The following is a 23,967-nucleotide window of genomic DNA, read 5'->3' as shown; positions in this document are numbered from 1 at the left end:
AACATTAACGCCGGTACCAATTTTCTGTAACCGGTACTAGTTATTATTTTATCAATTCGGCACGTATGCATCCGAGATAAAGAAACAGCTCACAAAAGAGGTGCGAAAGAATAAAATCGACAGTCAAACTCATAGGTCTACAAAATAAACTGACAAAACCATGGCTAAAAAAGAAAGAGACAAACAGACAAATAGTAAATACGGTTTATCATGACAGTAATCTTTAAAAATCAAACCTGTCAAAAATCCCACATTCCGGGTACGGCATCCAGTTTCATATCAAAGTCGGGGGAGGGGGGTGGATCCGGAGTCCGGTACGGTCCGGTCGGAATCTCATTGCGTACCTTCAATATCGAGCTAATCGGTTTAAATCAAATCTTTTTTTAACAAATCTTTTTATAAAAAGTGTTAAACGTCATCATTGGTGTCATCACCGATGATGGTGCTCCATCAAAAGAGGAAGATACATTAAGCATACAAACTAAAACCAATCTACACTACAAGTTTCTTTCCCCAATCACAACAATGCACCTTACGTCAGGATAAAAATAATGAGTTCTTTTCATGCTTTTCAATGTAGAATGGCAAAACATTTGATAACGAAGAGTTTACTAAGACGAATTGATCACATCACTGTTAATTATTTGTTTAAAGTGAATATATCATATGAAACGAAAAAACACACAAAACGATATTTCTGATGCGTTGAATAAGTACACAGTTCTAAAGTTGACACCACTGAAAATAAGAACATGTGAATTTGGCAAGAGCTTTATAATTAGTCATGCCAGAGACATATATACACATATATGTCTCTGGTCATGCTAACATACAATGTGAAAAATTTACTGCCACAATCCGGGAATCCAGTGAAAAGGGAAAGATAATTCTTGCAGTTTCTTTCAAAGGAATGTACAATGATGGATTTGACTTTTTGAACAAATACATGTACATTTGCAGAAAGTTAGAAGTAGATATTTCAGATCCAGGCGATTTGACTCGAACATCAGCATTTTTCCAACTTTATACAAATTTTTCAGCAAAATAGGTACACAATTACTAGAGTATCAATGCTCTTTCAGTTCAACCATCCACATTCCTGTTTCTGGTTCCTTTAAATAAACATATATTGGGGGGGGGAGGGGGGATGGTGGTTATGATCCGGAACCCTGCTCATTGTTTTGCCAGGTTCTCCGTTTTCTGATTACACTATATACATAAACAATTATAATATTGTTGTAATTCACATGTCCCGCTAGACTTCATTTCCTGTTTTCATGGCATGATACTAATTAATTTGACATTCACATGTCGTGCTTACAAAAAATCACCAATCCCTCGTCACGCTTAGACCCCATGAGACCAACCATGTACTTCCAAATCTTCCTGAAGAGAGGTAAGGGTTTAACAAGTAGAAGTGAGCCAGCTCTCTGGACTACATGTAGCCCAGACTTTGTAATACATTTTTCACTGGAAATTTCAATTTCACCAGCCTTTCAGTCAGGGGTAATACTTATACAAGTGTATTTCTTTTACTTCTATAAGTAAAAAAAAATTAACGTTATCACGTAAAAAAAAATTACGGAAATTTTGATCGATCTGGTAAATTTTAAATTTCGCGCATTAACCATTTATCGTCATCAACTGTAGTACCCGAATGTGTAGAAACCGCCATTCACGCAGACTCCATCTTGTGTAGGAAGAAGAAGCAGGCAAAAGGTCAGTGAACTTAGTTTTTATCGATTTTAAAGGTTAAAATGGGGTCATTTTGGGATGTTTTGTTTGTATTTTTACGAATGGAACCGGATTTTTTAGGGCAAGATTAATATTTTTCTACGATAGTTAAGTTATCGAATCAACAGTTTCCGATGCATTTGTAAAATTTGCACAGGGAGGTTTTGTCATTGCGCACGCGACTTTTAGTCACTCACCCTTTCATAATTTTTTTACGTGTACACGTAAATAAAATATTTATATGTATTTTCGGGGGATAACTCTGGTTGCCTTGTAACTATTTCGTGAATATACCAGTATATGGGATATATTTTCATTCGTGGAATTTATTCATTCTGATTTGACAAAACTCAACAGACAGAACTTATTTTTTTTAACTGAATTTAACTTTTGGTTACGGTGAAGAATGAATCATCGGCTATCGATTATTTTAACAAATTAATATTTTACCATGCCCTTAAACATGTTTAATATCAAATATTGAAAGGAACTTTTCTCATGTTCATGATATTATGAGGCAGACATCAATGCCAGACTTATCAAGAATAAATAACCATGATAACTATGACATTACAGTCATAGAAAATTTGAATTTTGCATTTATACATTTTACAATTTTCTTGTCATTGTATTACAAAATTCAGGTGAATTAACAGATTAATTTCAAATAGTTATGCTAGTTCCTGTGGCTGTGATACTTGTACATGTTTTAGAATTGAAAGACTGACAATGACTGACACAATAAATTACTCAATTTATCATTTATATTTATAGTTTTAATTCTTAATCCTGTTTAAAGAAAGTATAATTGGCTTATTGGTATTTTGATCATGATTTATATGATACTTATAAGAAACTTGGGCACATTTATCATTAACATATTAATGTATTGATGTTCCAGACCATATGAGTATTTGGACTGTACGCGTACAGTCCAGCCAGACCATATACGTATACTTGTATGATTCGACCATACACGTACAGTCCGATACAAGCTGACCATACATGAAGAATGTGAAATATGTGAATTAAGGAAAATTCCAAACCGAGGTCGTCCTAAAAAGCGGAAGACACAGGATGCCTTATTCGATCCAGTAGAAACCAGGATAAAATCAACATGCAACAAAACTGATGACAAAACAAATAGTCCAGTAGAACAACACTCTTGCCAGATAAAAAATGATGTTAATTTTGCTCATCATACCATTGTACTGGATGCTAAATCTCAGAATGAAAGTGATTGGACAGATGCTGATGTCCCTAAAAATTTGGAAAACTTATCATTGATACCAGAAGAAACATGGTTAACACCTTCTAGCAGTAAGAGTCCAGACTTACTCATCACAGCAACAGGACAAACTTTAAATCCGTCAAATGATACAATTTTTTCTAACCAGAGCTATATATCTATACATGTCTGATGATGTATCTCAAGAAGTAAGTTTATGGAGTTCTTTGAAAACCTTTGAACTGCCAGTATCAAATTTACCAACGGAGCAGATTACTTCATGCGGTTTAATTGGAGCGGATAACTTATCCCTAATTGGTTCTGTAAATGATGAGAAAACCACAACAAATGATAATTATGTCGTTCAAAACAGTCAGGAAATTGCAACTGAAATGAAAGATCACTTTGATCAATCCACTTTTGAATCAAAAGATCAGTATGATGCAGAACCTTTTGACAGTTATTTAATAGACCTGGCAGAGGCGGGTGAACAAGAGAACAAGTTTGGCAGCAACATATTTGACGCAGAAAATATATCACCACATATTGATGCTGATAGTTTGATGGAAGAATTGAAAGTCCTAATTTTGAATACACCAAATAGTCAAATTGAAAGTCTGCTTTTTAAATTGTTGGACATTATGCCACCTGAAACAATGAATTTATTATGCAACTGCATAGGCAGAAAACAAAAGAAGAATATTTCTGCAGACGCTGAATCATTTTCACTGCTTTATAAAGACATGATTGCAATGTCAAACTTCAGCGTAATAAAATGGTTAACTTTTCGAGATAAGAGCGTTTTGTCATATTTGTTAGGTATTCTTGGAAATGAAATTTCAGAAAGAGTTCCTATTGATCTTGAAAGGTTATTTTCTTCTGATCTCCTTTCAGTTTCACGTGCATTGGAGCAAGTGTACGCTTTAAGTAATAAGAAACTGATAGCACCAGTCTCTTTTTTAATGAGTATATCAGCATATGCATTCACAGGGAGCAAAGTAGTTGTTGATATGATTGGTAACACAAATCCCTCAGGTCATTACAAGACAATTGCAAATTGGCTAAAGTACCAAGGAAGTCAACTGCCAGTAATTCCAGCCTGCGATTTAATGAATGTTTTTGATAACGAACAAGTCATTGGCAAGACTTATTCTATAAAGCCACATAATAAGGTTGCAATATCTGTAATTACAAACAAAGGATATGTCAAATTGCTTGCCAAAGAAAATATTTAATGTAAACAAGATTTAAAACCAGAAATGATAATGAAGCCATTAAGAGATACTGAGGAGGAACCAGGAGAAAAGACACAGGAGAATGACCATACTGAAGGGGAACCAGTAGAAAAGACACAGGAGAATGACAAAATGAAGTCTATCATTTCAGACATGATTGACCAGGATGGTGAAGACTTTCTCAAAATGGAAACAGAACACAATGAACAGTTGTATCACCATATAAACCATGCAATACAGATTGTTTTAAAAGATCAAACAAAGAATGGCGGAAATTTTACAGATTCAATAGACGATTTAGTAAAGAAGAATTATAATGAAGAAACATACATAACTTGCAAAAATTGTAAAACATTGAATGAAAAACGGAAAAGAGTTTGTATTGGATGTGGGGAAAGAGACGGTATAAAAGAAGCTAAAGCAATAAAAAAGAGTACCAAAACAACCCAACCCAAGAAAGAAATGGTTCAGAAGATTGTTTTTGAGCATGATAAGAAAACCTCAGATACAACTGCAGTGCATTCTGAATTCTCTCAGTTTGACCATGTATTATCAAACCATCAAGGAAAGCATGAATTGTTTTTGACAGATCCAGTATTTTGCAACCCAAATAGCAGTTTGACAGTTGCAACAGTCTTAAGAAAGATTGGAGTAGAGAATGACATACTACGATATGGAGGAAGCAAAAGACATTGGACTTTCATCTGTTGTGATGGTCTTCCATATATGATAATAAAGAAGCTAAAGCAAGAAGCAGTTATTTGTGTATTTTCTGATTGCAATAAGAGATTTTTAACACTTGATGAATACAATAAGCATGCTGAGCAGTCTCACCCTGAAGAGCAGAGGAAATATGTCTTTGAGTTTGACTGGTTATACCTGAAGATTGGTCTTGGACATAATGAAATGAATCTGGTAAAGTCTTTCTTTCAACTAAACTGGGTACCATTCCTTGAATCAATGTGTGAAGATATGGGGTTTGAGTCTGATGCATCTAAGTTATTTGCAAAAAGATGCAAGGACCACCATAAGAGTTGGCGTCTCCTTCTCATTTTCCATCTTGGAAGTCTGCAAGAACTGGTTTTACCATATGTACGCCATTGTTTACAGCTGAAATTAACACCGTCTGCAAAGGGATTTCTAGGTTTTAATGCAAGATTGTACAGTTCAAAGGAGTAACCTTACATACCTAATGGATCAAGGTTGTAAATACTCTCAAGGAATAATAAATCTTCGCATGGCTACGCGGAGAAATAATGCATCATTATTATGGAGTTCAAAGTATATGACAAAAGAGTTGTTTCACGGAAGGCAGCACCCTAAATATCAAATAATTGAACTGTATGATGTCATTCAATATAAACTGATGCCAGAAGAAGTAAAACATCTGTATGATGATTACTCCTCCATATCAACGAGCGGGAATTATTCACTAGGAGAAGATTTTGACTTTGTTCTTGAGGAAAAGAATAAACAGCTAAAATCTTGGATACCAAAAGGTGTTCCTACTGATGACATATGGCAGACTGTATGCAGAAATAACACCTTACTTGAGAACATTAAAAATCACTCACTCAATGTATTAGGAATATCTTCATCCAAAAGTGGTACACGCTCTTTGTGTATTGATGATGCTGTCCTTGCCTACAGAGTTCTCTTAAGAAAAACAAACTATTTGTCAAAACCAACAGACCACACTTCTATTTCTGGCATGTCTCTTGATGAAGGGTTAATAGGATTTACTCAGGCAGCATTAGGGAAACGAATCCATATTTTAAAATCAGAATTTTTAGGTTTACCCTTACAACCTGAACATTATACATTTAGACATCCGGTTCCTGTCACACCTTTTGAGAGAGAGAAGTTGTATAGTACCAGCAATATGACTATGAATGAAATTCAGGAAGAAATTTCAAAACTTTTAAATCAAATTACAGACCCTTTCCAAGCCGATTACCATAAAAAAATGTATCAGCAGGAAGTGAAAACAAAAGGGAAGGCCAGACTCATTCACTTTCTGCAAGAAGTCAAAACTGCTCTGCATACCGACAATACAGTTGATTTTGACAATGAAATGAACCAGCAATAAATAAGTCATAAATAGGTACCACTCTTATTGCATTATTTTTGCATGTTGATGATTTACATATGTATGAATTTCAGAATCAAACCACCAATTTGTCATTTTTCATGAAAAAGCCTGCTATGCCTGATTCTATCCCTTTTCCTCATTAACCTATCTTTGACTTTGTTATGAATGCTTCTTAATAACTTAAATTGATATGTCATGTATGTTATATGGCACCCTTTTACCCTTTTGAGTATCATTCATGTCTTATTTGCATTATATTGGCAATATATCTGCATGTTGTACTCCTTCGTGTGAAACCTGTCTAAACCATTATCGATAACATTTTTTTCAGATCGCATGTGGAATGACGACTCTTTGCAAATGGCATGTATGTCAGCTTTCTTCTTTGTGTTGCTGGTATTTTTGCTAGTTATTCAGAGAAAGCTACGAATAAATCTCCAAGCAAGGTATTTCAATCTGAAAGTTTTCCATTAAATGAATGTGGGAAGTGATTTTGTTATGGTTTGCATGATTTTATATTTAGAGAAATGCTTGCAGCTGATATATATTTATACATAGTGGCAAAATTCATTTAAATTACAGCACTCTCACATTCATATGAAAGGGAAAGCTATTTAGTTTACTAAATAAACAATGATAACACAATAGATATACATATTTAGAACTCCAATAGGGATGCATGTATGAACAGCATATGGCATGTATGGCAAGTATCAGGCAATGCATTCACATTTTTTACAAATTTAGATTTTAATACTTGGTGCTGATGCCTTTTAAAGTCTAATGAAATATGTAGCATGATATTGATAATGATTGAAAATAATCAAATTTAAATAATAAATTTACATTTTACTTTCATTTATGACAATGTTTATCAATCTGTGAATCTGTCCTGAATCAGGTTAATATTGTTGGTAACGGAAATATTGACATATCTACAATTTGGTTCTCTTTTAATGATAACAATGTTTGCTACAAAGGCAACAGACAATCAAACATAATGGTAGGAGATAGATTGTCACAACCATTATAAAAATGGAATATCAAAATGTGAAAAATACCATGTTTGTCTATTGATTTATATAATTGAGATGTCAATTAAAGGTCAAAGTACAACTTTCCACATGTTGTCTTGGCTCACACTGAACAGCAAACTAAAAACTGGAAAATCAACATTCTAATCTATATATTAAAAAAACAAAACATATGAACCCCATAGACAAATGACATATATACTGAGCCGCACAATCCTCCCTTAATCAAGGTGTATTTAAAATGCAGCAGGTTAAACATGTATTTTATTCATCAGTGTTTATGGTATAAGTGATGTTATGATTGCTTCATGTTAATGTCATAATTATTTTTCTTTATCTTCTACATTTCAGTTTCCGAAACAGTGAGAGAGACTGAGGAGCCTCGGTCTAAAAGTGTACATAGTCGTCATAAACCAGGAGTACTGAAAATATACAACAACAATTTAGAGAAATTAAACTGCAAAAGTAGTGCTTTGAATGCCTCAAAATCACGTATCATGACTCAATTGAAAAAAATGGCAATAAAATTGGAGCAGGAACAGGTATATGAGCCTGTGGACACATTATTCATTGTACGTAAAAGGGCAGCCTCTTATACAGATGTTTTGGATATGGTGAACTCTGTGAGAGGCTCATAAAAGGTGAACCTCTCACAGACTATCCGCCATATATGAACCGGAAGCAAAAAGTAATGCCAGAAGGAGAGAAAGATGAGAAGATAGAATTTTTTACACCTGAGAAGGACCTTTTTAATTTCGGTAGGGGCAGTGGCAGGACCCTTGCCGAAATCCAAAAAGACTCTCTTGACAATCTACCTGTGAAAATTATTCCAGCTGAAGTAAATGTGTAAGTAAAAGGCATGTTTCTTCTATGTATAAGATCTGATGTACAGTGGTTGTAGTCCGTTTACATAGTTCATAAGTGTTTTTAGTATTTATATCGATTAGATCGTTGGTTTTCCAGTTTAAATGTTTTTCAGTAGTAATTTTTAGGCCCTTTATACCTTGCTGTTCATTGTGAGCCAAGGCCTCATGTTGAAGGCAGTACCTGGACCTATAATTGCTTACTTTTATGAATTGTTACTTGAATGGAGAGATGTCTCATTGGCACTCATACCACATCTTCCAATATATATCTAAAGGCCAAATAAAGTTCAAATTAAAAGAACATTGAAGATAGCTAATGTTATAGAAAACAAATTGTATTGATACAGAGTTTCTTTTACCAGTCATGACAGTAATGTCTTTGTATAATATTTCAGAGAGAAACCAGGACCATCAAAGACCAGGAAAATCCCAACATTACATGAAAGGTAAAGATAAAATCAATGTAAAATTAAACAAAATGATCTATAGCATTTATTGTTGTTATATAAAATTGAGAATGGAAATGGGGAATGTGTCAGCAATAGATCTTCAATGCAGCGAGAAATTCCCGCACACAGAGGCGTCCTTTAGCTGGCCCATAAAAAATATTATATTCTAGTTCAGTGAACACAATACTTACATGAATTATTTCCATTTCATACAAATAACTAAAATTAAAAATGATACAAGACTAACAAAGGCCAGAGGCTGCTGACTTGGGACAGGAGCAAAAACATGGTTTATATACATGTATATTATGGTAAATGTATTTTAAATGTGTTATAGTAAATAGAAAAATATTAAAACTGATAATTTTCAATTATGATTTTTGTTGTTGTTGTTAGATCAACCATTGGAAGAGGAAGGGGGAGAGGAGGAACCAGAGGAAAAGGAAGAGGTCGTGGTAGAAAGAGAAAGAGGGAGAGGTACAAACACTGCCTACCTTAATTAAAAATATATATAATATAAATTAATTAGGGAGCGTTCATTTGAAAAATAACTGAAAAAAAATATTGAACACCACACCAACAAATTATGGATATTCTATCCATATTACATAAATTTTCTTTACACCTGTATATATATATTGCAAGGGTAGGAACTTAATGAGTGGTTTATTTAGGTTTTGTAGTTAAGTGAAAACAGGGCCGATGAATATTCTTTAAAAGTTCATCATAGGTAACTTATTTTTTTCATGAAATAATAGATGGAAAGATATAACTGAAAAGTTCCCCTTTCTCATGTTTGTATTTTTTTTCAGCAGTTCTGACTCAAATGATGACGAAGATAGAATAAGGTAATGATACAGCTACAGTAGAGTTTTTACATATTGAACTTAAGACATGTTAAATGCCAATCTTAAATTCAAAATGGCCACTAACTGGGTCATCAAGTTTACATATAAACATTCTAGAATATGAAAATATGTTTTGCACTTTATATTATGGTTAAATATGCAATAAGAGAAGGGTGAGCAACTTTAGGACCCCAAGATTTCCAAACAATTTTGAATGAGAGATATGATGCATTTTATTGCAGATTTGATGTAGAAACATGTCAGTTTTTAATTTGAAAAAAAAACATTACTCCATACATGCCATAAATGCAGATAATGTATTTTTTTCAGAATTGAAGAAAGCAGTAGTGATGAAGATGAGACCAGACCTCTTCTGCCACCTGAGTCAACTTTAATGAGGTAAGCAGCCAAAAAAGACTATAATAAAACTCGCTTTTGATATTAAACATATGCATTAGATAAGGTAATAAAGGAATACTTTTTGAATTGATTAAGGGGCATACTTGTCATATTTGGATAAAAGCTTTATCCCAATGTGCTATATGTTGTAGTTTGGCATCAATTACCTGTGGGAACCTGATGTTTCTGTGCAACTTATATCTCTCAGTGAAGACAACCATCTAAGTATTATTTATAAATGTTAAAGAACACAATTCAAATTTATAATGACTTTCTTTTACCAGTTCTTTGTTTGTATGATATTTCAGAGAGAATCCAGGACCATCAAACATGTCAAAACCAGGACCATCAAACATGTCAAAACCAGGACCATCAAACATGTCAAAACCAGGACCATCAAATGCAAGAAAAGAAAGACTTAAAAAGTTATATGAAAGGTAAAGATGGAATTATTTTTAAGTCAGAGATTTAAATGAATACAAAATTGAGAATAGAAATGGGGAATGTGTCAAAGAGACAACAATTAGACCATAGAGCAGACAACAGATAATGCTACGGAATCTCTTTTTAAGTATGTTATATTAATGCCTCTATCATTGTCTATCATTCTTTAATGGTATTGTAAATATGTTATTGATTGTGAAAAAATTATTAGAATTGATCTTTTTTATGAATGTTTTTTTTTTTCTTTGTTAGGTCAACCACTGGAAGAGGAAAGGGGAGAGGAAAAGGAAGAGCTAAAGGAAGAGGTCATGGTATGAAGAGAAAGAGGGAGAGGTACAAACCACGCTTCCTTTAATTAAAAATATATATCACTGTAAACCAACTTATTTTTCACCTGTTTTATTTTTACAACTTTTGTGAGTAGAAATATAACACGAATACACATATTAGCAAATATGTAAAACTTGGATCTTTGATTATGATCAAGTAGATTTAATAATGTTGAATTAAAATTGTTGCAAACAGGGATAGAAAGGACAAATTGCGAAAAAAGTGTATGCCGAATATATTAACTAATTTATTTTTCCTTTTTTATAGTTCCCTTTTGTCATTTTTGTATTTCTTTTTTTTCAGCAGTTCTGACTCCAGTGACAGTGAAGAAGAAATAAGGTAATGACACAGCTTCATAAATATTGGTTAAAATGTATTAATTATGGAAATAAAATTATTGCCTAGTTCATGAATCAGGCTACCACTTTCATTGAGTAAAATACTATTAACCATATATTGGGGGTTTATAATGTTTAATTAACCCTGTTCAAAGAGTATTGAGGAACTATTGAATTAACTATTTAGTTTAATAAAGCTGCTTGTCCAAATTTTATAACTTTTGAATTGTAATATAACTAAGCAAATGAAATTTAAAATGTTTTTTTTTATTCAGACCATTAGATAAGAACCCCAGAAAGAAGCTCTTCAGAAGGGACATGTAAGTATCAATGAAATTTATTTTAGACTTCAGAATATACAATTTCAACTGCAATTCTTTAATTACAAAAGTGGATTTCAAGGTCATGATTGTCAATTATAGCTGTATAAATTTTATATTATCTACTGACATGAGTGAAAAGTGTTTAATTAATGCTATTTTTTGGAAATTAAACATGTTGAAGATATAAAGTGTACAGATAGAACAGAGCCATGAATTATACTACACATTTAAAAAAACGAAATAATATGAATCAGAGAAATCTTAACATGATGTTTCTTTGCCAAATAAGATGTAATAACATATCAGATGTGAAATTAGAAATATAAACATAACACCATATAAAATTAATAATGAAAGAAGACGATGTATTTTTTTTTTACAGAATCAAAGATAGTACTGATGAAACGGAGACTGACATGACTGGGCTTAGTCCTTTCTTGCCGCTAGATTCGTCTTTGATGAAGTAAGCCATTTCGAATTTTTAATTACTTGAAGAAGTAATATAAATATACTTATATAAGTAAATTTGTAGGCTACTTTGGTTATATCTTCTGACATCAGACTCTGACTTCTCTTGAACTGAATTTTAATGTGCGTATTGTTATGCGTTTACTTTTCTACATTGGTTAGAGGTATAGGGGAGGTTTGAGATCTCACAAACATGTTTAACCCCGCCGCATTTTTGCGCCTGTCCCAAGTCAGGAGCCTCTGGCCTTGATTAGTCTTGTATTATTTTAATTTTAGTTTCTTGTGTACAATATGGAAATTAGTATGGCGTTCATTATCACTGAACTGGTATATATTTGTTTAGGGGCCAGCTGAAGGACGCCTCTGGGTGCGGGAATTTCTCGCTACATTGAAGACCTGTTGGTGACCTTCTGCTGTTGTTTTTTTATTTGGTCTGGTTGTTGTCTCTTTGACACATTCCCAATTTCCATTCTCAATTTTACTTATACAAGTGAATTTTATTTACTTGTATAGGTAAAAAAAATATTGACTGAGTTATGTCCCTTAGACATTCAGATTTTTTTTTTAATTGTATAAGTAAAAAAGTCAGCCTATCTTCTTTTATTGAATTCTTAGGATTTCTTTGCTCGAATGTAATTTTAAGTTATCTTCCCTTTGTAAATGTCTTCACTAAACATTTAAGTGTAATTTCATTGGCAATGAAAATCACATTTGTCTTTTATCTTCAGAACACTGCTCATTTACAAGCCCCCAAGGAGCAATTTTTGAAGGCCCTGCGCAAATACTTAAGATCTTTGCGCAATCAGTTTCTTTGTTGAATAAATGAGATGAAGCATTGAACTCTAATTAAAAAATATGAGCCAACCTGGGAAAAATTATGAAAGCCCTGATTTTACATCTCAACACTTGAGAATATTTGTAGGATTGTAAGAAAAATTTACTTATACAAGTAAATTTTTGAGAAAATTAAAGGGGGATTATTTAAACATTATTAATTCACTTATATGTGTATACTTTTTTTTACTTCTTCAAGTAAATAAAAATGACTTGTACAAGTAGTACCCCTGACATGAAAGCAGGAAAAAAATAAGACTTTTAAAAAACTCTCTTACTTATTCAGTTTATTACATGTATTAAGGAATAAAATAAACACTTTTTGAAATAAATATTGGGATAGCATATGTTACACATAATAAATGCTGAAACTATTTGTAGAGTAGCCATTGGTTCTTCTGCAGCTTATAACATTAAGAAGAGGCTATACCAAAATGAAATATTCTTAAAAGGGACTTTGAAACATGAAACCAATGAAAACCAGAAAGAAACATAAAATAAGACTTGATAAAAAAGAAATTCATATGAGATCATTTACTTAAATGTCAAAATTAATGTTTGACTGTTTTCATGATTGTGATAAATTGATTTTCATTTTTTTTTCAGTGAGGCATCAATTCTTATCGAAGAACTTAGTTTCAACTTCGAAAAAGATCAGGTAACATTCTTAACAAAGTAATTGTATATAATGATATGTATAAAATCACAAACATTTAAATGTATATAACATTGCATACAAGATATACACAGAGATTGATGGAAAATCAACATAGAAACTCCATACAGACTAGAAATAAAATATCCTTTAGGCAATTATATAAGTAGGTTTTGCAAAGATTGGTTCATGGACATGATTATTTATTAGAAATGAAAATAGAAGATTGAATAAAAAATTCATTTCATTTTGCCAAAGGAGTTTTGAAGATTATTTTATTTTCATGAAATATGATTTTTCTTGGGTGAACAAGTTTTTGTATCCCTCTCAGACATAAAATAAGAGAAATTAATTTATAGCATAACACCAACTAATAACTTAGTTTCTTACAGGAAGATAATGATGTGGAAGAAAAAATGGAGGAGAAAAATCAAAGAAGGGAAGAGAAATCGGAGTTAAGTGGTGAAGAGAAAGAAGAGTTAAGTGGTGAAGAGAAAGAAGAGTTAAGTGGTGAAGAGACAGAAGAGTTAAGTGGTGAAGAGAAAGAAGAGTTAAGTGGTGAAGAGAAAGAAGAGTTAAGTGGTGAAGAGAAAGAAGAGTTAAGTGGTGAAGAGAAAGAAGAGTTAAGTACTGAAGAGAAATTGGAGGAAAAGCAAAAAAGTAAAAAGAAGAACAGGTAATGACAAGTTATAGTTCTTTATGTTATGATATGACTGTTAATTTCTTTTACATAGAGTTACAGTATCAGCATTATCATGTGACTATAAACTTTACAAACATTTTTGTATTACATGTATTAATGAAATAAACATTATTCATACATATATATGTACACAGAAAATTAAATATTCAAACACCAGTATCAATCAAAAAGCTGAATAAACTTTAACCAGAAGTAATTACCAACAAGTGACTGCTCAGATTGTAAGTGGCGTGCTAAAATTGTCAAAATAGGGGTACAGCAGCCACCACTGTGTCACAGTGCACTGTCCATTGAAGAGAATGAAATTACAAATATGATCCTACAAACATTGATTTGATAACTAAAAATGTCCTAATGTTAATCTTTCATTATTTTACATATTTTATGGGTTTTCTGTTGGTGAACATGTAAAGGTTACTTTTGGAAAAGAAGATTTTCCTGCTATTGTAAGTTGGAATAATAAATGTAGGTTGTTTCTAACAAAAATGCAATAGTAATTTAAAGTATTGTACATCCAATACATACATGTGTATCATGCACTCATGGTGCAGCTATTTATTTAGTAATAGCAGAAATAAATAACATGATGAAGTCAATTAAAGGGTAGTTGTTGTACTTGATTCATACTTTCTTCTTAAGTTTTATATGACTTTCTCTTTTTTGTATTAACTAACCATCCTGACCATATTCAACATGTACAATATATCATGTATAAGTATTATAGATTTTTAAGTTATGAATATAGTCATGATAGTGAAACATATATTACATTGTATTATAAAAATAAATAATTTATTGTGTTTGTATTATATCTGGATTTCTATTTGTTTAATATTACCCTTTTATGATGCCTTTGTCATGTATGTATTTATCTGTAAGTGAACCTGATAATTTATTGATTAGGATATTTGTTAATCATAGTATATAAGAACTTTGTTTTAATTTTTTTCAGGTGACTGACCTGGATGATTCTGGTGTTTGGGGACAGTTTTTCAGAAGAAAAGGTGCATCCGGCTGGGCCCTAGATGATATAAAATACTTTATAGTTCAAAAAGACATACTGAAATCTTTGACACCACCCGACTTGGTTCCCTTAGGTGGATCCCGATTTTCCTACAAATTTGAGGACTTTTAAGCGTCAATACATTTTGATGAGGGGGGAGGGAGTGTAGTATATACCACTTATTGACTTTTATATGATATGCCTTCAGTACTCCTGGTTTTTAGTCTATGTAAAGTAAAAACATTCATTTCACTTGGCATCAGTCGTCTACAATAAACTCGTGATACATTTGGCACAGCTAATACAAATTGTATACAAAGCACTTTTACTATGTACTAACTGTTATTTAAAGCCAAAAATAGCACCCTTGTTTAATATTTTTCGAAAAAATATCTTGCTTCTAAAAATACACGTGTACTGTGTAAATTTTTTGGTTACCATGTAATTTGAAAAAAGCAGCAATGTGTAAGTAAAAATGGTAAAATCAATATTAATCTTCATGAACTTAAGTAGATGGTGAGCAATACAAACTTTATAAAAAACCTTTTTTTGGTATCATTTTTAACACTAAAATAATAAATTGAAGCAATTCACATCTCTTTGTAAAAGTTAATATTGTTTTACATTGTGAAACTTTTCAATGTAAGGTAAAGAATACAACACTTAGGAAACAGTTTAATTGGTAAATGCTGATATCTAGTGTCTGTAAGGCAATCATAAATGTCCCTTATCAATACTAGAAGAAAATTATATTAATGTACACTTCAATACTTTCATTTTGTGACTTTACAACATGTATAATATGACAAAGACTTGCTTCAATTTATTATGTTATTGTTATGTAAAATGGGTCCAGACAAGGCTACACATTTCTGTTTAAGCTTTTTCTACATGTATGACATGTGTAATACATTGATGGTAGTTGGAAATGTTGTAGTTTCCAATGGTAGTAATTGTTTAAATAGAATTCAAAATGTCAAAAATTGAATGTTACCTGTATATATATATATATGTACATAGGATCTGATAACTTTTATACTGTTATAACATTTTATACTATTAGACTATTGTCATTATTGTTTTGTTTTAGATATTTTTACATGTTTTTGTTATTTTTTATTACGTCTAATTAATACAGGAAAAGCCTTTTTGGTGCATAGCTTTCCAATCAGCAAATCATTTTCACCAAAAAATAATACTCTGTACAATAAATGCAACTCAATCATTGTCAATGACTCAGTTATATTTGATATGTTCCAGAATAGAATTACTTTAGCAGAAGGAGAAAATTTATTTTATTGTATTTTTCTTGTACAATGCTTTCATGCCGTTATTTCTAAATAAATGTATGCTTTAACTTTTGTGTCATATATTATCTGTAAAGTTACAGAAGTAATGTTTTTTTTGGTGCAAATGGAATGCTGCATTTTTGTGCTCACCTTTTATTAAATCAAGAACTTGTGATTTGTTGTGTCTTGATTCATTTTTGTATATATTTAACCATTGTCAAATTCATATTTCAAAATTATTGTGATATCTGTCTGTCATATCTATTTACCACAAAAAGTTATTTTGATTATATTCTCAGGAAATCGCATGCTTCATTGACATGTTTTTTTTTTATTTAACATACTGACATATGTGTTTGTATTATATATATATTATACATGTTATATGTTATTCAGGTCTCAGACAGAGTATATACTGTGACATTCCCGGCTTAGAGTTATATCCCTTTAGCCAAAATGTCACAGTATATACCTTTTTGATTTCATATTATTATTATATTTTAAATCTAAAATGCTTTTTTCCTTTCAAATTTTAAGCTAATACTTGATGGATTTATCAAATTGATCTTGTTGACGAATATGTCATTGTGAATTTTTTAACTACAGAGTAAACATAAAAGTGATAATGTTTAATGTTTGTGAAGTATTAATGGTCATTAGATGTGTGTATGTTAGTAATCACAACTGAACCATAGTAATTTAATCCGAGCGAAAAAGGACTATAAAACACTAGAACGTCGCCTGAAACGAGAGTATATGCGCACTGAAGGAAACATGTTAGACATAATGAGACTTACAAACCCAAAATTGTTTTACAAGAAATTTAAAAGGAAAGCGTCTCCTAAACATGCTGTACCATTAAAGTTGTTCCATGAACATTTTAAGTCATTGTGCTCATCAGACACAGATGCTGTACTGGACGACAGCCAATTTAATAACACTGATGGTGAATGCGTCTATGAGGAACTTGATAGAGAAATTACAGAAAATGACATTTTGAAAGCTATTCGTAACCTTAAACGTGATAAAAGTCATGGAGTTGATGGAATTCTTAACGAATATTTTATTAAATACAAAGATGTGTTTATGCCTGTATTACTGTACATTTTTAATGGAATTTTACAGTCCGGAATTTTCCCTACGGACTGGGCTAAAGCCATTCTTATACCTATATTCAAGAAGGGTAATGTGCTTGATCCGAACAACTACAGAGGGATTAGTTTAGTCAGTAATTTTGGAAAGTTATTTACGTCCGTTCTCAATCAACGTTTAATAGACTGGTCGGAAACGTTTGATATTGTGACCGATGCCCAGTTCGGCTTTCGCCCCGGTCTGGGTACAGTAGATGCTATTTTTGCTCTTACATCATTAATTTTCAAATCTTTATCAGCCAAAAATCGTTTTTATTGTTGTTTTGTAGACTACACAAAAGCTTTTGACACTGTTCAAAGATATATGTTATGGTATAAACTATCAAAAATTGGAATACAAGGTAAATTTTTAATGGTTATCAAAGCAATGTATTCTAATGTAACTTCTTGTGTAAGTGTTGATGGGTTCAATTCTGATTATTTTACTAATGAAGTAGGTTTGATGCAAGGTGAAGTCTTATCACCGATATTTTTTTCTATGTATGTCAATGATTGTGAAATGGCTTTTATAAATAGTGACTCTATTCCTTATGAGATGAAGGAACTAAATTTATTTTTACTAATGTACGCTGACGATATGGTTATTTTTTCAGAAACTGTATCTGGGTTACAAACATTACTTGATACTTTGTATGATTATACCTCCAAATGGTCACTTAGTGTGAATATAGCAAAAACGAAAATTGTTGTTTTTAGAAAGGGCGGTAAAATACATGACAATGAAAAATGGTATTATAATAACCAGGAAATAGAAGTTGTAGATAAGTTTAGTTATCTTGGTATTTTGTTAAATTTTAATGGTAAATATAATGTGCTACAGCAGAAACTCTCAGAACAGGGTAGAAAAGCTGTGTTTGCCTTAAGGAGAAATGTAAAAGATATATATTTGAATTTTGTAACTTTACTTTCACTTTTTGATACCTATATAAACAGTGTACTTTGTTATGGTTGTGAAATTTGGGGTGCTCACAAGGCACCAGCTATAGAAAGGATACATCTGGGCTATTGTAAAAATATTATGAAAGTAAAAAGCTCTACTAGTAATGTCATGGTGTACTATGAGCTAGGTAGATTACCATTATTGCACACCAGAAAATGTCGAATGTTTAAATACTGGTTTAAGCTGTTATGTACTACAAACTGTATTTTGAAAAACTGTTACTTTTTTTTATATGACGATTTACAAAAATGTCCAAATAATAAGACAAATTGGTTGTATTTTATTAAAAATGAGTTGCTCAACATAGGTTTAGGTGATATTTGGTATAATCAAGGTTTATGCTTAGATAGTAAGCTCTCCAGTAGTTTTTACTTGATAATTAAACAACGCCTGTTTGATTGTCTGAAGCAAGATTTTGACAGCCAAATGAATAATTTAGTTAAATGTACAAGTTATAGATATATGGTTCAAAATTTTTGTTTACAAAATTATTTATGTAAACCAATACCAGTTATTTATAAGACATGTATTACCAAAATAAGACTTAGTAGTCATGATTTAGCTATAGAATGTGGTCGCTATTCTGCAATTCCAAGAAGTAATAGAATATGTAGTTTTTGTAAAAACGACATTGAAGATGAGATGCATTTTATTTTAAAATGCCCTACTTATCAAGGTCTTAGATCTTATTTTATAAAACCATATTATTGGAGAAAACCTTCTATGTATAAATATATACAATTAATGAGTTCTAATAATCTTAAAGAATTATGTAATTTGGGTAAATTTATATTTCGTGCACAAAAATTAAGATCTAACATGATGTAATATGTTTAACACATTACCTTCTGCTATCTATGTATACTTGTGTAGTTTATATGTTGTATGCCTATAGTTGTTATGACTTTGGTAAATAAAGATATATAGTTAATCAAATGTATGACATGTTCATGGTTGTATAAAATGTACATTAGAACAAGGTTTTTTTTCATATCCAACTTTTTTCAGACATCATTTTATTGTTTTGCTGAGATTTATTTTTAAAGTGCTTGCTCTAAAGGCCATTTTAGTTTTTCTTCAAGGTTAATATAATCAAATATACATTTTTTGTAAACAAATATTTTAACATTAATTATGGCTATCACAGTGCAGTGGATCAGTTTTTACTAGTGTTTTAACAATGAAACAAAAATTAATATTGAAAGAGAATATTGAAATAAGACCAGAAAATATAGCTTTTGGGGGGGAAATTTTCACAATAGTATTTGTGATTTTTTTTCAAATGGTCATTCATCATGTTCATGTTACACCAGTGCTTGTTTTAAGTTTTACACATGTCCAATTTAATTATCATCTAGTCTGTAAATAGTCTTAGTCTTTCATCTGCAATTTTATGGCTGTCAGTTGTCTTGTTTCAATTGCATCATTCAATAAATTTTTTATTAGTAATCTGTTTCTTATACTGTAATAAAAATTATGTTTGGAATCATTATTCTAGTCATTTATTTATGATTTTATATTTTTGTGTGATTTTGGTTATAATATTGTGAAAAACACGTAAAAAAATAGTAAAATAAAAGTATTGCCTGCATGCAATATGATTTGACTCATTTTGTTTACTTTTCATCAATATCATGATTTTATTATTAGTCAGGAATGTATGAAAAATCTGAATGCGAGTGACAATTTCCTATGCCAATATTGTGTTCACATATTTTGTTGATTATAGTTGAATAAAAAAATGAAAATAATGGCTGTGTTTACTTTTTTTAGGGGAGACAATTCAAAACAATTATTCAGGCTTAACATTGCCATTTTTTTTTTACCTGTACAAGTTAAAAAAATGTTTTCTTGGTAAGGGAAACAACTCTTACTCATTTTTTTTTACTTGTATAAGTAAAAAAAAATTACTTGTATAAATAATTAATATTTATGTAAACACATTAATTGGAATTTACTTGTAGAAGTAAAAAAAATACACTTGTATAAGTAGTACCCCTGACTGCCTTTATGACTTCATTTACATTGTACCAGAAAGGAGATGCTCCCACATCTCTGCTTTTTAAAAAGTTTCAAGTACTTTCATTATCGTCATTCTTTAGTCATGTTAGTATGTTTAGAGTAGTATAGAAATAATTTATGTGCTGTGTCAGAGTATGTAATATTGATTCCTGTACAACCGAGGGAGGGTGACAATCTTATTTAATTTTACTATCCCTAATATATTGTGCAGTATAAAATCAAACATGTTCACCAGGTTGCTCTGACAACATGTATGTGTTGGAAGTGACCATGCATATGTTTTTGTCACATGGTGATGGAAGTCACATGTCTGAAAACTGATCCCTTTATGAAAAAGAAATGCATGTTCAGGACAATACCAGGCTAAAGTGTTGTACCCAGATAATATTTTCAATTTAGAGTTATACTAGCATGATTAGACAACCCTGCAAAGTTAACCTTCAGTATCTTCATGATCTAAGGAACCTATCTTTTTTTAATGAGAAGTTGTTTCACATGCCTGTTTTACATGTTTTATTTGTGATACTAAAAACAATAAACATGATAAAAGTAAACACTTGGCTTTATACGACATTACCCTTTTACAATGATGAATCTTCTATATATATATTATACATGATATACACATATATCATGTACATATGTAAAGCAAAATTATATACGGGTGAAATTTGTTCCGGTGGAAAAAATGGCACAGTAGTTGTTGTTATTTTTTTATCTGGAGGAAAATATTTCCCTGGGATATTTTTTCCTTTGCTGTGAAATTCTATCTGGGTAGTTAACTTATTGAATAGTTATTAGAAAAAACTTATCCTTTACAATTACTATGAAATAATAAAAATGTATTTGAATTAAACCTATTTTGTAAAAAAAAACGTATTTTAATGGGAATTATTTCACAAATTATCATTGAAAAAAATTCCTAAAAAAATATCAGTAAATATCATTCTTTCAAAAGAAAATTACCATTAAACATAGGAAAGAAAACCAGAAATAATTTCAAAGATCATAATTGTGAAATAATATCATGATTAAATAAGGTAAGTGAAATACATGTAAAAGTGAGTTGTTCTCAGATCTCAGTTCAAATATAGATTAAAACGTAAAGGTAGAAATATAGTTGCATTTCTACTATTTAATAACAGTAATGGAAAAATTTGATTATGATAATATTTTTAACTATATAAATAGTCTGGGGACAAATATGTTGATTTTGATTATATGGAAATCAGATAAAGTATAGCATAACAATATATTGGAACAAAAGCAATTTTAACAGCTGGATAGTATTTACCTGTGAAATAATATCTGTCTTATTAAATATTTATGTTGTAAGTCATCTTGTTATATAAATGAATATATAAAAAATAAGATTCAAGGAAAAATTTCACTATGAAATAGATTCAGGAATATATTATATTAATATCTTTAAGATATAAATTGGTCATATATAATTACCTCCCTTTGATAAATTATGCAAATTTGTTGTACCTTTGTGAAACATTTTACAATTTAAGTCAGGTATATATTGATTGCGAGTAACTTCCATACTAGTTAATGGGAGTATATTTCACAAGGTTCTGTGAAATATGATACAGCAAATATATACTGGTACATACTATCCGCATAACACATATAGATTTTCACTCCTCTGGAAAAATTCTACCTGTGAAATACCATGCCTGGAAATAAATTACCGTGACAAATTATCCTCAGGATAAAATATCACAGAGGAAGAAATAAACCGTTACATATATATGCATGTAGTTCTAAAAAAAACTTGTTATTTTTAGAGTACCATGAAAGATGTTTAAAAAGAAAAGGCAGAGATATTTTTGAGGATAAACCCAAAAGTTATGTGACTGCACTTCTAACAAACCACCTTCTTAGTAGGTTAGTTCTAGGAAAAGAACACACTACTAGTCGAGATTTGCCTGACAAGCCTTTGTTTTGTCCATGCTTCAATGCTGTCAAATGTCAGAAACCAATAGAATATGGACATACCGGTTTAGGTTGGTATATATTTGTAAGATATTTTTATTTATTATATAATAAGTACTGAATAAAAGTAAATTGTATGTGTATTAAAGTAAATATGGTCCCAGTACAGCCTTAAACAATGAGCAAAACAGATACTGCAAATGAAGCTGTCACACATTTTCATGATATAATTATGACTGTTTAGAATATATATGCCAAAGGAGATCGTGATATTTTTTTTTATTTCTAATTGTATTTTAACGGAAATGAAATTCTACACAAACAAACAATTAACCTCACCCTTTTTCAGTAATGCATTTATGAGTGAATCGTTGTTTGAGTAAAGACCAGTGGCAAATATTTCTGTCAGTATGTACATTTCTAAGGAATTATGTGTTCGGCAATGATGATTGATGAGGTTTGAGAAGGTTAATTAATAAGGCTAAGTAAAGTGTTTTTATAACAAATAAATATATCAAGTTTAGACAAATATTTCTGTAAAGAACTTAATTAATAAGTGTTATAAGTATAAATTTTGTATAAAAATCGTTTCTTTTTTTACATATAAATGGAAAAATTATAGTTCAGAATGTCTAGTTTTGTGTACACTGAACCTACACAATGCCTACATCGACTATCGACTGCATGTAGACAAAACATGATTTAAACTACATGTAAACATTGAGTTTTATCAATGGGAACATAATTATGTTTAGTTTATGTGTGAGTTACACTAACATAACACCGAGTTTAGCTCAATGTGAACACGGCCTAACATGTATATTGTCTACTTAATGTGATTAGAATAACTAGTCTTATGAAAACAAGATATTAAATTATTTGAATCTCGAAAAATTTATTCTGGAAACTGTGAAGAAATATAATATGTATATGATGAAAAATTTCACTAAAATTTCAAAATTTCACTAATATTTCAAAATTTCAATATAAAACTTACTACCAAAGCACCCCCTTCTCTCACCCCCCCCCCCCCCCCCCCCCACACACACTTTTTTTTTCCATTTTTGGCTTACCCTCCTTATTTGGAATAGTTTTCATCATACATTTTTTATCAATTTTTAAATGTTTTTTAATATAATAGTATTTAAAGCTTACATAATTTTTATTCTTTTCCAAGGATATGAAAAAATTTGCTACGGAAGACCTGATGTTCTTTTATCAGCTGATAATGAATTACAGCAAAACTGTGTGATGGTACTAGAAGATGGAAAACAAATTATCAAAGCAGAGATTTTGAAAAAGAACAATGCTCAGAAATCGATGAAAAGACTGAAGAGGAGGAAGTTGCCATGACAAGTCAGGCTATAGCTCAGTGTATTACATTTGCATATTCCCGTTCAAATATGAAGAAACGTTATCCAAATATAGCCTTGACGAGTACATTGATACCTACTTTAGTGTTGACACCAAATGATTATTTTGTTTACATGTATGACTATGAACACGATGTTCTTTTAAAAAGTGGTCCATCTAATTTGTGGGATAAGAGTGGAGAGAGATTTAACAGATCTGCAATTTTACAGATATGGATGCTTTTGAACCATATGAACTTTGAACCTTGCCTTAGTCAGAATCAAGTGA

General features: G+C 31.0%; 1 protein-coding gene and 3 long non-coding RNA genes across 4 annotated transcripts; all 4 read left to right on the top strand.

Annotated features, from left to right (window-relative positions):
• Positions 1-523: 523 nt before the first annotated feature.
• LOC134693412 (uncharacterized) lies at positions 524-23,861 on the top strand. The gene is made up of 3 exons (XR_010102396.1): positions 524-653; positions 22,179-22,397; positions 23,504-23,861. It is a non-coding gene; the product is annotated as an uncharacterized LOC134693412 (long non-coding RNA).
• Positions 8,059-9,854, top strand: LOC134693017 (uncharacterized). The gene is made up of 5 exons (XR_010102314.1): positions 8,059-8,169; positions 8,585-8,635; positions 9,035-9,115; positions 9,451-9,486; positions 9,817-9,854. It is a non-coding gene; the product is annotated as an uncharacterized LOC134693017 (long non-coding RNA).
• On the top strand, positions 10,198-10,998 carry LOC134693339 (uncharacterized). The gene is made up of 3 exons (XR_010102388.1): positions 10,198-10,322; positions 10,582-10,662; positions 10,963-10,998. It is a non-coding gene; the product is annotated as an uncharacterized LOC134693339 (long non-coding RNA).
• Positions 11,732-13,957, top strand: LOC134693491 (cyclic nucleotide-gated cation channel beta-1-like). The gene is made up of 3 exons (XM_063554325.1): positions 11,732-11,783; positions 13,229-13,280; positions 13,670-13,957. The coding sequence occupies exons 1-3, from the start codon at positions 11,737-11,739 to the stop codon at positions 13,955-13,957; spliced, it is 387 nt and encodes a 128-aa protein (XP_063410395.1). The 5' UTR covers positions 11,732-11,736.
• Positions 23,862-23,967: the final 106 nt, after the last annotated feature.

This window comes from Mytilus trossulus, chromosome 12 (genome assembly GCF_036588685.1).
Source record: "Mytilus trossulus isolate FHL-02 chromosome 12, PNRI_Mtr1.1.1.hap1, whole genome shotgun sequence".
In the NCBI taxonomy this organism is placed as follows: domain Eukaryota; kingdom Metazoa; phylum Mollusca; class Bivalvia; order Mytilida; family Mytilidae; genus Mytilus; species Mytilus trossulus.
This window is presented reverse-complemented; position numbering and strand designations above follow the sequence as displayed.

Excerpts from the sequence above, each read along its gene's own strand:
- LOC134693491 (XM_063554325.1), top strand. The coding sequence starts at position 11,737 with ATGACTGGGCTTAGTCCTTTCTTGCCGCTAGATTCGTCTTTGATGAA. Across the intron at positions 11,784-13,228 it reads CTAGATTCGTCTTTGATGAA|TGAGGCATCAATTCTTATCG; the intron begins GTAAGCCATTTC and ends TTTTTTTTTCAG. Across the intron at positions 13,281-13,669 it reads TCAACTTCGAAAAAGATCAG|GAAGATAATGATGTGGAAGA; the intron begins GTAACATTCTTA and ends AGTTTCTTACAG.